The sequence below is a fragment of the Ambystoma mexicanum genome, chromosome 2p (assembly GCF_040938575.1).
Source record: "Ambystoma mexicanum isolate Mex_15411 chromosome 2p, UKY_AmexF1_1, whole genome shotgun sequence".
NCBI classification, from domain to species: domain Eukaryota; kingdom Metazoa; phylum Chordata; class Amphibia; order Caudata; family Ambystomatidae; genus Ambystoma; species Ambystoma mexicanum.
Genome location: NC_090923.1, coordinates 9,753,688 through 9,766,482, shown reverse-complemented (window position 1 = coordinate 9,766,482; position 12,795 = coordinate 9,753,688). Strand labels below are relative to the sequence as shown.

The window sequence follows — 12,795 nt, the reverse complement described above, 5'->3', positions numbered from 1 at the left end:
GACTTCTAACACTAACATAACTGAAGCATATGTGATGTGACCTCTACCAGTAACATACCTGAAACATATGTGATGTGACTGGTATGTTCCATCATGTGTCATTTTCTCTCACTACAGATACTTCCACCTATCACACTCTCTGGCCTTCCTGGAAGTAGTGGTGTGCTTTTAGAGGCGTCCCGATACCTGGGAGTTGTCACAACATCATCTTCCCCTGTATTTTCACAGCACCCATTGTTCATTCATGCCAGAATCATCCCAAATCATACTCTGGCCACAACCCAGACTGGCCATTATTTCTCCATATTCTTTTTTGAGATTTCCTTTCCCTACATAACCAGCTTCTGACAACTACAAATGGAGATACTGCTGTGTGCCACACGCTGTACGGGGCGTCACAGCCCATGGCAGCGAGCATCCTTGTCTGAATACAAAACATACATTGTCTGAATTGATCATTGCTTACACAATTATTTCTGTTGTGGTCAGACTCGTGAAACCTCAGGAAAATTCACAGAAATACAAACGTGGTAAGAAAATTTAAGAAGTTGACAATCACATTCATTAGAACATGAAAAAAAAATTAAGATAGTCAGCCCACTACCTAAAACACATCAATCGCCCCTGTTGTAGGAAGCAGTTTACTCCAGAGTAAAGAGAGAAAAAGAAATAGATGTAACATACAAATGTAGGTACTACTAAACATTTATTTTTAATGAAACACAGCAACATATTGGCTGAAGCGCAATATTCTTTTAATCAGCATTTCATTCAATTTGTGAACACAGGTGGCTAAGGCTAGAATTCAGCATGTCAGCTTTCCAGGATTACTTTAATTTGGTAAACATGTGTGTCCACTATTCCTGCTCAGAATTCAGAGAGCACAGCAATGATATCATTACACCCACAACATTTTCATTTCAGACTGAAAGGCACCATTTAATTTCCAAGTTTGTATGTGTTTTATTGTCTCCGCTCAGTGACTAATTCTATTACATTTGCCCTTTCTACTATATTCATAAAATGTCACTTTTCTAAAATACATGTGCTCCTAATATAATGGAACACTTGACATCTTCTCAAGACGCTTCACACCAGACCAGCTTTTTATAAGACAGTGCTTTGACAGTGGGCATGCACCCCCCTTATATAAATGCACCTCCATATGCCAATCCCAGGCCAGGGAACTATCTACTAATCCTATGTGCCCCAATAGAGATATACAACCGTGTAATGCCCTAGAGGGGGTCCTGAGAAGTGTGTTCCACTAGAGATGGGCAATAGTGTAATACACTAGAGGGGAACCTGAGGAGAAGAGTGTTCTACTGGAGACAGGCAATAGTGTAATACACTAGAGGGGATCCTGAGGAGAAGAGTGTTGTACTAGAGATAGGCAATAGTGTAATACACTAGAGAGTATCCTGAGGAGAAGAGTGTTCTACTAGAGATAGGCAATCATGTAATACACTAGAGGCGGTCCTGAGGGGAAGAGTGGTCCACTAGAGATAGGCAATAGCGTAATACACTAGAGGGGATCCTGAGGAGAAGAGTGTTGTACTAGAGATAGGAAATAGTGTAATACACCAGAGGGGATCCTAAAGAGAGGAGCCAAGCGCTGCAGAATGTGCTGCCAAAGTGGAAACGCTGCAGAGTTCAGTCAGGAGGACGTACGAGGCAAGTCATGCATTTCCTGGAAACTGACTTCTGGAGTAATATTGGAGATTCCAGTTCATGGATTCCATTCTCCATGTTTTCCCCTCGATGAGCATTGCCTTTTCACATCTGTTTTGCCTGCTTAGTCTAATTAGCCCTGTGAGAATGCAACATTCTCCCAGTGTATTAAGGGGGCTCCAATGTGGAATGTTTTAATCCTGTTGTTTTTACGTTGAAAGTAATATTACTTCATGGGGGTGTAAAAGTATGATTCTCATTCCTAGTAGGGGCATTTTTTACTTGAACATAAAACATGTAACTCTGTTTTTCTCGCATCTTTGTATCTAGCAAATATTGTAAAAGAAAATATGAATTTTTCCTTTACAGTTTCTCTACAGATCAGTCAGTAACACCTGTAGAACACCTCCCAGTGGTGAAGCGTGGTTGGTATCACTGTCCTGAATGTATCCACGGAGCTGAGGGGTGAGAGCAGGAAAGCCTGCAGCTATGTGTCCACTGATTACGATGTTATAGCTGGGAGCATTACTACTTTTACAATGGGAGTGTTTGACAAGTCTTGGGGAGTACATTTGATCAATACACTGCTTAGCTGTAGGGATGGGATACAACAATGCATTCTCTATGGTACGTGTTCATCCACAGGTCACATGGTCTGTGGTGGCGTGCATTCTTAGACAGAGGGCTTTCAAGATATGGGGAGCCAAAACCCAAAGAGGCTACACAACATGGCTACCTTCTGAAACCGGAAATCCTCGTCTAGAGGGATAGAACTATATGTACAGGCAGGACAAGGGTGGAAGTATGGACTGCAGAAAAGAGGGGATGTGTGCCATAAAGGGCACAATGGGTTACACACAGCGCCTTAAACCCAATCTGAGAGGTCACATAGGTCACATGACCTCTCAGATTGGCCAGTGCAGGTTGAAACAGACCAGAGTGATAAGGGCACATTTCTGAACGCCTGAAAGAAGCAGGTTGGCCCTTTCTGTGCCACCTGAAGTTAGTCACATGCCAGGGAGCCCAGAAAGATGGCATCGCCATTGGCAAGTCTGGAAATAATTAGGGTTATAGCAAGTGGGTATGAGGGCTAAGAAATGGGAGGATATTGTGCAGCAACTTAATGTGGGAATAAACTGCTGCCAGCCACAGCATCTAAGAGACAAGTGAGAGCCCAGAGTAAATTGTGACACCCAGGTAGATGGTGTGAGCACCAAGCTCAGAGGAAGGCCAGGGAAGCATGCCAAGTGCCTGGTGCAACCCCAATAACCAATATAGACGTGTCAGTCATTGAGAAACCATTCACTCATTCACAGACAGCTGTAAAAGTAAAGTGATACCTTTGCTGAGCTCCCAAATAAGCATAGGAGGATCATCCTGTTAATAAGGGACTCTGATATCAAATGAAGCATCGTAACTGCTAATGTTCTATTATCCTGGAAGGATTGTAAAAAGGAGAAGGCCAAGTCCCTGAGGCGGGCATCTCTTACACTAAGTAGGATTAATGGTCCATGGCATCAAAGACAACAGAGAGATTCCAGAGAATACTAAACGTCTCCCACTATCACTCAACCAAAGCAGGTTCTCATCTGCATGTGTTCTCTGGCACCAGCTACACAAATGATCAATATGATGAATCCTGTGGAGTTATCCCTGATCCCCAGCCAAGGATCTCCTCCCACGTGGCCAAGGGACGGGAGCCGCTACCCGATCCTGAGGGTGGTATTATGAGTGAGGATCACATGGGAGTAGATGAATGACGGGGAGATGTGGTGACCCCACCAGGAGAGACACAGTATTCTTCCATTCCATGTGAAGAAGACACTATAGTTCCTGATGGCATGTTATCAGTATACCAATCCTTCCAGTGGTAAAACCCCAAAACCCCTTCTTGCCAGACACCCCTGGCAGGACACCATTCACACTTCATATGCATATACTGCTCACTGGACAACACCTGTTTCTGATGGATTTGCTGTAAACAAAGATCCAAAGCAATATAGCTTTGGAAAGTTTAAAACTCCTACCGACTCCAACTCCCATAAGACCTTTAATATTGGGACAAGGAAAAGGAGAAAGGCGTTCATGTAGCAGAAGAAACATCAAGCTAAATGTGCGGAATAGTTGCTGTAATGACAGTTAGCTGTGCGGGACATTGCAAAATGCTGTGCCTTTTGAAAAAGTAGTAGTGAAGGAGAAGGAGCGAGATGCAGAGCAGGCAAAGCGCGAAGCAGAACCGGAGGCAGACACACGAGCATGGACTGCGTGGCAGGAGGCAGACGGTTCCTACCGGAAAGTAGAGAGACCAAGAGAAGCACAGCCAGTGCCACAGGTGAACCACTGAGGAACCAGCAGCAGTGGTGAGGCTGTCTATGAAGCGTTTGCATGGAAGAGCAGAACGTCCATCAGCGAGTGAAGGAGAAGCCAGAGGGAGAACAGCAGAAGGGTCTGCAGAGTGGGTAATGCTTCCCCAAAGCACACACTTTGCGGCAGCCATATGTCACGGGTCAGAAAACGCCAGCAAACACTGGTGAGACTGCCCTGAACAGCTGGGAGCACCAGGACATACCGACAGGCATACAAACAATTGGGAACTTATTTTGAATACCTTCCAAATGATATAGAAAAACTGAATTTACGGAAGTCTGCATATATGAGATGTCGATATGGGGAAAGCTGCAGAAAATGTTATCATAAGCAAATCAACTTTAATGAACAATTGAAAGGCAAGATCTGTACAAATCTTCATATATGAGATGTCAATATGGGGAAGATTAGAACAGGTAATACTTGGAGCCAATAAAGCATATACACGGTGATGGAGTATAACTGTGTTATACTTAAAGAGAAAGAGAACTGAAAGAAGGAGCACAACGTGTACGAAGATCCAGTGAAAGAAGTGCATCAGTCCTTTGGGGGAAAGATACCTGGCAAGAGAGTATACCAGGGGATCTGCCAAGCCCAGAAGATATCCATTCAGGATGTGCAAAAGGAAATGCAATTGTGAAAAGGTTCCTGGCAGGAGAGTATACCAGGAGACTATCTTTTATAAGTTGCTGTGTAGAAGAGACGTGGTTGCTATCCTTACCATCCTTAAAATACCATTACATGGAAAAGACACTTTTTTGATCATTCTTAAGAAAGTGTTGTCAAAGAGTCATTCCTACTACTCTTGAGGAACCACTGTTTGGAAAAGAAATTGTTATCATCATTAAGAAAGTATTAAAACAACATTACTTAAATTGGCAAGAGATACTTTTGCCATCCTTATTCATGTATTTATTTATTTGCATTTTTAAAGCGCTCATCTGCCCTCGGGCATTGTGGCGCTGTTAAAAGAAAACTTGGCATAGGTGTAATATCATGAAAACAGTGGGAGCTTGGTTACAGACATTGCTAATGTTCCAAGGTTACATGAGAACAGTGAGCATAGGTACAATTGTTGGTTACAGCCATTATTCACGTTTGCAGTAGCATTTTAGGTACAGATTTACTTGAATAAGAGGGTTTTCAGTGCCTTTCTGAAGGCCATGAGGGAGGCTTCAGCTCCTAGTTTAGGTGGTAGTGAGTTCCAGGATTTTGGTGCTAGAACTTCAAAACTTGAGCCGCGTGCTTTAGCTCTGTTGAAGTTGTGGACTGAGAGTTGGTTTGTGTACAGATCCCTTTTGGGTCTGAGTGTCTGCACTTGTTGTATTTGTTCAGTTAGGAAGCTGGGGGCAGATTGGGATATGCATCTATTGGTAATAGTGAGGGTCTTGAACTGGATGCACTCTTTGACTGAGAGCCAGTGGGCATTTTGTCTTGCTACGGAGATGTGCTCCCTCCTAGGAATACGGAGGGCTGCTCTCAGTGCGTTGTTCTGTGTAATTTGAAGTCTGTTAATGTTTTTGGTGGAGGTGCCTAGTAGGAGGACGTTACAATAATCCATTTTAGCACCTATGGTGGCCCTAGCGATGTTGAGGCAGTTTTCAGTGGAAAGGTGAGGTTTTACCGCATTGATTATTTTGGTTGTGAGTACTGCTGAAGAGGAGATATAGCTAACATGTCTATCCATGGACAAGGTTGAATCTAGGTAGACTCCCAGAGTTTTTACCACAGAAGAGACTGAAATTACAGAGCTCTCAATTTTGAAGTTACTGTATTTGCATTACACAATTGTTTTTCTTCATCCTTACGAAAGTGTTATGTGGAAAAGAAATTTCTATATTCTACCGGAAACAGTTCAGGGGAAGGGAATTAACCCCTGGATACAAGGATTGTTTTGTTGGAGTTACACACATTGTTTTTGCACACGTTTGCTGAATTTATAACAGAGACCTTTACCTTACACCTTTTGTTGCTAATTTTTAGTGTGAGGGTGAGATACTTTTTGGACACAAAGACAGTTTGTTTGATTTCATAGGTAGGGAAACTCTTTAGGATAGGGATAGAACGGCCTTCATCCAAAGTCTTTATATTAATAAAATGTCTTATGTTGAAAACAGTACAACTTGGTGTCCGGCTCTCATTTCTGACCCTGTATAGTACTCATTGATTGGGAGGCAGCGACTTGGAAAATGATTCATAGGATACTTTTCCTCATATATCCCAAGAGTGTATGTAGTAATTTATTCAGCCACTAAACTTTAAACCTTTTCAAAATGTTGGTGCCCGTTAATTTTCATGAGGTCCTTGGGCAAAGTGTTGTATAGGATGGGTACCTTAGTACAGAAGGTAGTCTCCTTTTTGAATATTCCAGAAGGGTTGCATTTGAAACAGCAGTGATTCATCCAATCATAATCAGCCACTATTTGTGTGCCAAAGGAAACTGGGAACAGCTGTGGCGATAAACCCATCACAGTGTTAGTAAATAGCCATGCCAAACTCATACCCATTGAAGAAGCAGCACTTCCTCTCTGAAGCTTCAATTGCAGAGGGGACTTCACCACATACATGTCCTCTCATAGGGCAGATGAGAATACTGGAGTATTCTCCACGTTCACCGCACTGCAATGTTTCCTCACTCATGTTTTATCTGGTGCCTGATAAGGTTAATGTTCACAATTAAGCTCTTTCCATATTCTGCGCCCACATGATGCTTCGCACCTTTATGTGCTCTCTGGTGGCTATTAAGTTCTCTGTTCTGAGCAAACCCTCACCGAATTTCAGTGTACACATGAGGTTTCTCACCTGTATGTGCTCTCTGGTGGATAGTAAGATTTCCCTTCCAAGCAAAGCCTTTCCCACATTCAGTGCACACATGACGTTTCTCACCAGTATGTGTTCTCTGGTGACTAATAAGATATCCCTTATGAGCAAACAATTTCCCACATTCAGTGCACACATGTGACTTCTCACCTGTATGTGTTCTCTGGTGGATAGTAAGAGTTCCCTTCTGAGCAAACCCTTTCCCACATTCATTGCACACATGAGGTTTCTCCCCTGTATGTGTTCTCTGGTGGCTTGTAAGATGTTCCTTCTGAGAAAACCCTTTCCCACATTCAGTGCACACATGAGGTTTCTCACCTGTATGTGTTAGCTGGTGACTAATAAGATATCCCTTCTGAGCAAACCCTTTCCCACATTCAGTGCACTCATGAGGTTTCTCGCCTGTATGTGTTCTCTGGTGGATAGTAAGATTTCTCTTCCAAGGAAAGCCTTTCCCACATTCAGTGCACACATGGGGTTTCTCATCTGTATGTGTCCTCTGGTGGATAGTAAGACTACCCTTCCAAGCAAAGCCTTTCCCACATTCAGGGCACACATGAGGTTTCACACCTGTATGTGTTCTCTGGTGACTAATAAGATATCCCTTCTGAGCAAACAGTTTACCACATTCAGTGCACTCATGAGATTTTTCACCTGTATGTATTCTCTGGTGGCGAGTAAGATGTACCTTCTGAGAAAACCCATTCCCACATTCAGGGCACACATGAGGTTTCACACCTGTATGTTTTCTCTGGTGGATAGTGAGCGCTCCCATATGAGCAAACCCTTTCCCACATTCAGTGCACACATAAGGTTTATCACCTGTGTGTTTTCTCTGGTGAATAGTAAGGGCTCCTATATGAGAAAAGCCTTTCCCACATTTAGTGCACATATGAGGTTTCTCACCTGTGTGGGTTCTCTGGTGGCAATTAAGCTTTCCTTTCTCAGCAAACCCTTTCCCACATTCAATACACACATAAGGTTTCTCACCTGTATGTATTCTCTGGTGGTGAATAAGATTTCCCTTCCAAGCAAACCCTTTCCCACATTCAGTGCACACATGATGTTTATCACCTGTATGTGTTCTCTGGTGGCTAACAAGATGTCCTTTCTGAGCAAACCCTCTCCCACATTTATTACACTCATGAGGTTTCTCACCTGTATGTGTTCTCTGGTGGCTAATAAGATGTCCCTTCTGAGCAAACCCTTTCCCACATACAATGCACACATGACGTTTCTCAAATGTATGCATTTTTGGGCGGCAGACAAGTGTATCATGTAAATGGACACTATTCTCACATTCGGTGAACTAATGAGGTTTTTTACCCATGTTCTCACGTGGGCAATAAGTATGTTCTTTAGATGCCAACTTTTCTAAATTTCTTTCAATGTGTAAGGTTTCTCATCAGTCTATTGTGTCAGGTGCTAAATAAGAGGACACTTTGCACTGAATCTTCTCCCAAATACAGAGCACAAATTAACTTTCTCTTATGAAGATCATTTCTGGTGACAAACACGATTTTGCCCCTGATTGAAGCTTTAGAATATTCAGCCCAAGAATACCTTTTGTCCATTCACATTTACAAGTTCAGAATGCATATAAAATATCATTCACGTGTTCTATCAGGAATAATAGTGACAATAAAAACACTTTCCCTACTGCACATCAAACATTGTCATTTTCTTGCCAGATATCCCTCTCCCCCACGATTGACAGAAAGAACAAGCTTGGTACTGGATGTTACCGCGAGGGGGTTACATGGCCAGAAGCCATCTGGTAGCCAATGGGCTTCTCAATCTCAGTTCATGAATACTCTGAACAGAAAACTAGACCCCAAACTTGCACACTTCTCAGGTGCTTGGAAATTGCATATTCTAATAATGACGCTTTTCACGGCATTAGTCCAGAGGATCTACCAATCACTGTTGTTGCATTTCTGGGGCATCAATCACCTGTTAAAATAAAATAAAAGGAGATGCACGTTATTAGTTTCAACACATTCTCAATCACAGGCATCACATGTAACAGGCAGACTGGTTCTCAGTAGTAGTGATGTGCACTAGTTAATTACTCACGTAGTAGCTCATAAGATGTTGAATACTAGGGTGCCATCTATTGGGGACACGCACTCTAGGTGGCAAAGTAGTGGCTCTCTGATAAAAACATATAATGTGATAGAGGCCATATGCAGCAGCAATAGTGGGATTCAGTTTTACTAAGACCATTTTAGTATCTAAGTTTAGGAGAATGAAACACAGGCTGGGTGAAAACACAATTTAGGTGGATACTTTAATCATCAGGGCCGTACATATACATTCTACCATTTTATTTCTTTAGAAATGACTAAACTCGCGTGAAAGCGCCACATTTCCATACACAAATGATAAAGGCAGGTGTTTGACACTAGTTCAGCAGTTTGCCACAAATTGGACACATGTTTGACCACTCTATTTTGTAATCACTGATGACTTCCTTCCTAATTTTCTATACATATTACTTTGTAAATACATCAAGATATAGGGCCTCATTACACGGAAGGCGGTAATGGTTAACAGCCACCGTTAATGGTAAGGGTGGCCGTTAACCATTACCGCCTTACTACGAGGTCCCTTAGCGGGTTGGTGTTTTAACGTCTGCTTTTTGTCCGAGCGGGACAACTACGGAACTCCCTGCCACATCTTCTACGAGAGGAGCAGCCGTATCCCAAATTCAAATCTAGCTACATCAATCTGTTTAATTCTTCGGACATCTAGTGTCATATTAGTTGATACATGATTCCAGATCCCATCTTGTTTGTACATAATCCCCAGCCAGTTGCCCTTTATGTATATTTTCCCATTTGTATGTATCTATGTGATTTATTATTGCCCTGTACATATGTCTATATCCGCTGTGTAATCTGTAACATTGTAACTTAAAGCTTTGCATATTCTGTACTGTTGCACCCAGTTACCTTTGGGTTTGGTGAATACAACAAACAAAACAAACAGCAGTAAACGCGGGCCCCCGTCTGTCTGTCAGATAGTCAGTGCTAGGCTATTTATTGTGCAAAAGAATATAACTGAGTTTCAACAGTTTCCATCTCAGTCATACACGAGAAAATGTGCCGTTTGGACAGTTCCTCGGTGAAAGAGGAACAGTACATTGAAGGTAGCTGGGGTAGATGCACCTGCTCTGCTTCCTCCATCTATACTACTGCCCGTACTCCTTCCACATAGCCGCTGTTATTAGAATGGGTCCCCTGCCTATGCTGGGGTAGATGTACCTATTCTGCTTACTCCATCTATACTACTGCCCATACTCCTTCCACATAGCCGCTGTTATTAGAATGTGTTCTCTACCTATGCTGGGGTAGATGTACCTGCTCTGCTTCCTCCATCTATACTACTGCCTGTACTCCTTCCACGTAGCCGCTGTTATTAGAATGGGTCCCCTGCCTATGCTGGGGTAGATGCACCTGCTCTGCTTCCTCCATCTATACTACTGCCCATACTCCTTCCACATAGCCGCTGTTATTAGAATGGGTCCTGTGCCTAGGCTGGGGTAGATATACCTGCTCTGCTTCCTCCATCTATACTACTGCCCATACTCCTTCCACATAGCCGCTGTTATTAGAATGGGTCCTGTGCCTATGCTGGGGTAGATGCACCTGCTCCATTTCCTCCATCTATACTACTGCCCATACTCCTCCCACTTGGCTGCTGATATTAGAATGGGTCCTGTGCCTATGCTGGGGTAGATGCACCTGCTCTGCTTCTTGCATCTATACTACTGCCCGTACTCCTTCCACGTAGCCGCTGTTATTAGAATGGGTCCTGTGCCTATTCTGCTGGGGTAAATGTACCTGCTCTGCTTCCTCCATCTATACTCCTGCCCATACTCCTTCCACATAGCCGCTGTTATTAGAATGGGTCCTGTGCCTAGGCTGGGGTAGATGCACCTGCTCTGCTTCTTCCATCTATACTACTGCCCATACTCTATCCACATAGCCGCAGTTATTAGAATGGGTCCTGTGCCTATGCTGGGGTAGATGTACCTGCTGTGCTTCTTCCATTTATACTACTGCCCATACTCCTTCAACGTAGCCGCTGTTATTAGAATGGGTCCCCTGCGAATGTTGGGGTAGATGTACCTGCTCTGCTTCTTCCATCTATACTACTGCCCGTACTCCTTCCACATAGCCGCTGTTATTGGACTGGGTCCAGTGTCTGTGCTGGGGTAGATATACCTGCTCTGCTTCCTCCATCTATACTACTGCCCGTACTCCTTCCACGTAGCCGCTGTTATTAGAATGGGTCCTGTGCCTATGCTGGGGTAATGTACCTGCTCTGCTTCATCCATCTATACTACTGCCCATACTCCTTCCACATAGCCGCTGTTATTAGAATGGGTCCCCTGCCAATGCTGGGGTAGATGTACCTGCTCTGCTTCCTCCATCTATACTACTGCCCGTACTCCTTCCACATAGCCGCTGTTATTGGACTGGGTCCAGTGTCTGTGCTGGGGTAGATATACCTGCTCTGCTTCCTCCATCTATACTACTGCCCATACTCCTTCCACATGGCCGTTGTTATTCGAATGTGTCCTGTGCATAGGCTGGGGTAGATGTAGCTGTTCTGCTTCCTCCATCTATACTACTGCCCATACTCCTTCCACGTAGCCGCTGTTATTAGAAAGGTTCCTGTGCCTATGCTGGGGTAGATGCACCTGCTCTGCTTCTTCCATCTATACTACTGCCCATACTCCGTCCACATAGCCGCAGTTATTAGAATGGGTCCTGTGCATATGCTGGGGTAGATGTACCTGCTGTGCTTCTTCCATTTATACTACTGCCCATACTCCTTCAACGTAGCCGCTGTTATTAGAATGGGTCCCCTGCGAATGTTGGGGTAGATGTACCTGCTCTGCTTCTTCCATCTATACTACTGCCCATATTCCTTCCTCATAGCGCTGTTATTAGAATGGGTCCTCTGCCTATGCTGGGGTAGATGAACCTGCTCTGCTTCCTCCATCTATACTACTGCCCATACTCCTTCCACATAGCCGCTGTTATTAGAATGGGTCCCCTACCAATGCTGAGGTAGATGTACCTGCTCTGCTTCTTCCATCTATACTACTGCCCATACTCCTTCCACATAGCCGCTGTTATTAGAATGGGTCCTGTGCCTGTGCTGGGGTAGATGTACATACTCTGCTTCCTCCATCTATACTACTGCCCGTACTCCTTCCACGTAGCCGCTGTTATTAGAATTGGTCCTGTGCCTGTGCTGGGGTAGATGTACCTGCTCTGCTTCCTATATCTATACTACTGTCCTACTCCTTCCACATACCCGCTGTTATTAGAATGGGTCCTGTGCCTATGCTGGGGTAATGTACCTGCTCTGCTTCATCCATTAATACTACTGCCCATACTCCTTCCACAAAGCCGCTGATATTAGAATGGGTCCTGTGCCTATGCTGGGGTACCTGCTCTGCTTCCTCAATCTATACTACAGCCCATAGTCCTTCCACATAGCCGCTGTTATTAGAATGGGTCCCCTGCCAATGCTGGGGTAGATGTACCTGCTCTGCTTCCTCCATCTATACTACTGCCCGTACTCCTTCCACGTAGCTGCTGTTATTGGACTGGGTCCAGTGCCTGTGCTGGGGTAGATATACCTGCTCTGCTTCCTCCATCTATAGTACTGCCCATACCCCTTCCACAAAGCCGCTGTTATTAGAATGGGTCCTCTACCTATGCTGGGGTAGATGTAGCTGCTCTGCTTCCTCCATCTATACCTCTGCTCATACTCCTTCCTCATAGCCGCTGTTATTAGAATGCGTCCCCTGCCTATGCTGGGGTAGATGCACCTGCTCTGCTTCCTCAATCTATATTACTGCCCATACTCCTTCCACATAGCCGCAGTTATTAGAATGGGTCCTGTGCCTATGCTGGG

General features: G+C 44.1%; 1 protein-coding gene across 1 annotated transcript in view; it reads right to left on the bottom strand.

The window, feature by feature from the left end:
• LOC138567659 (zinc finger protein 585A-like) overlaps window positions 1–12,795 on the bottom strand; it is a 219,772-nt gene that overhangs the window by 174,274 nt on the left and 32,703 nt on the right. Inside the window, exon 3 of the mRNA XM_069646132.1 lies at window positions 6,810–8,811. Within this exon, the coding sequence (XP_069502233.1) occupies window positions 6,810–8,110 (1,301 nt within the window). The 5' untranslated portion in view covers window positions 8,111–8,811. The remainder of the gene's footprint in view (window positions 1–6,809; window positions 8,812–12,795) is intronic.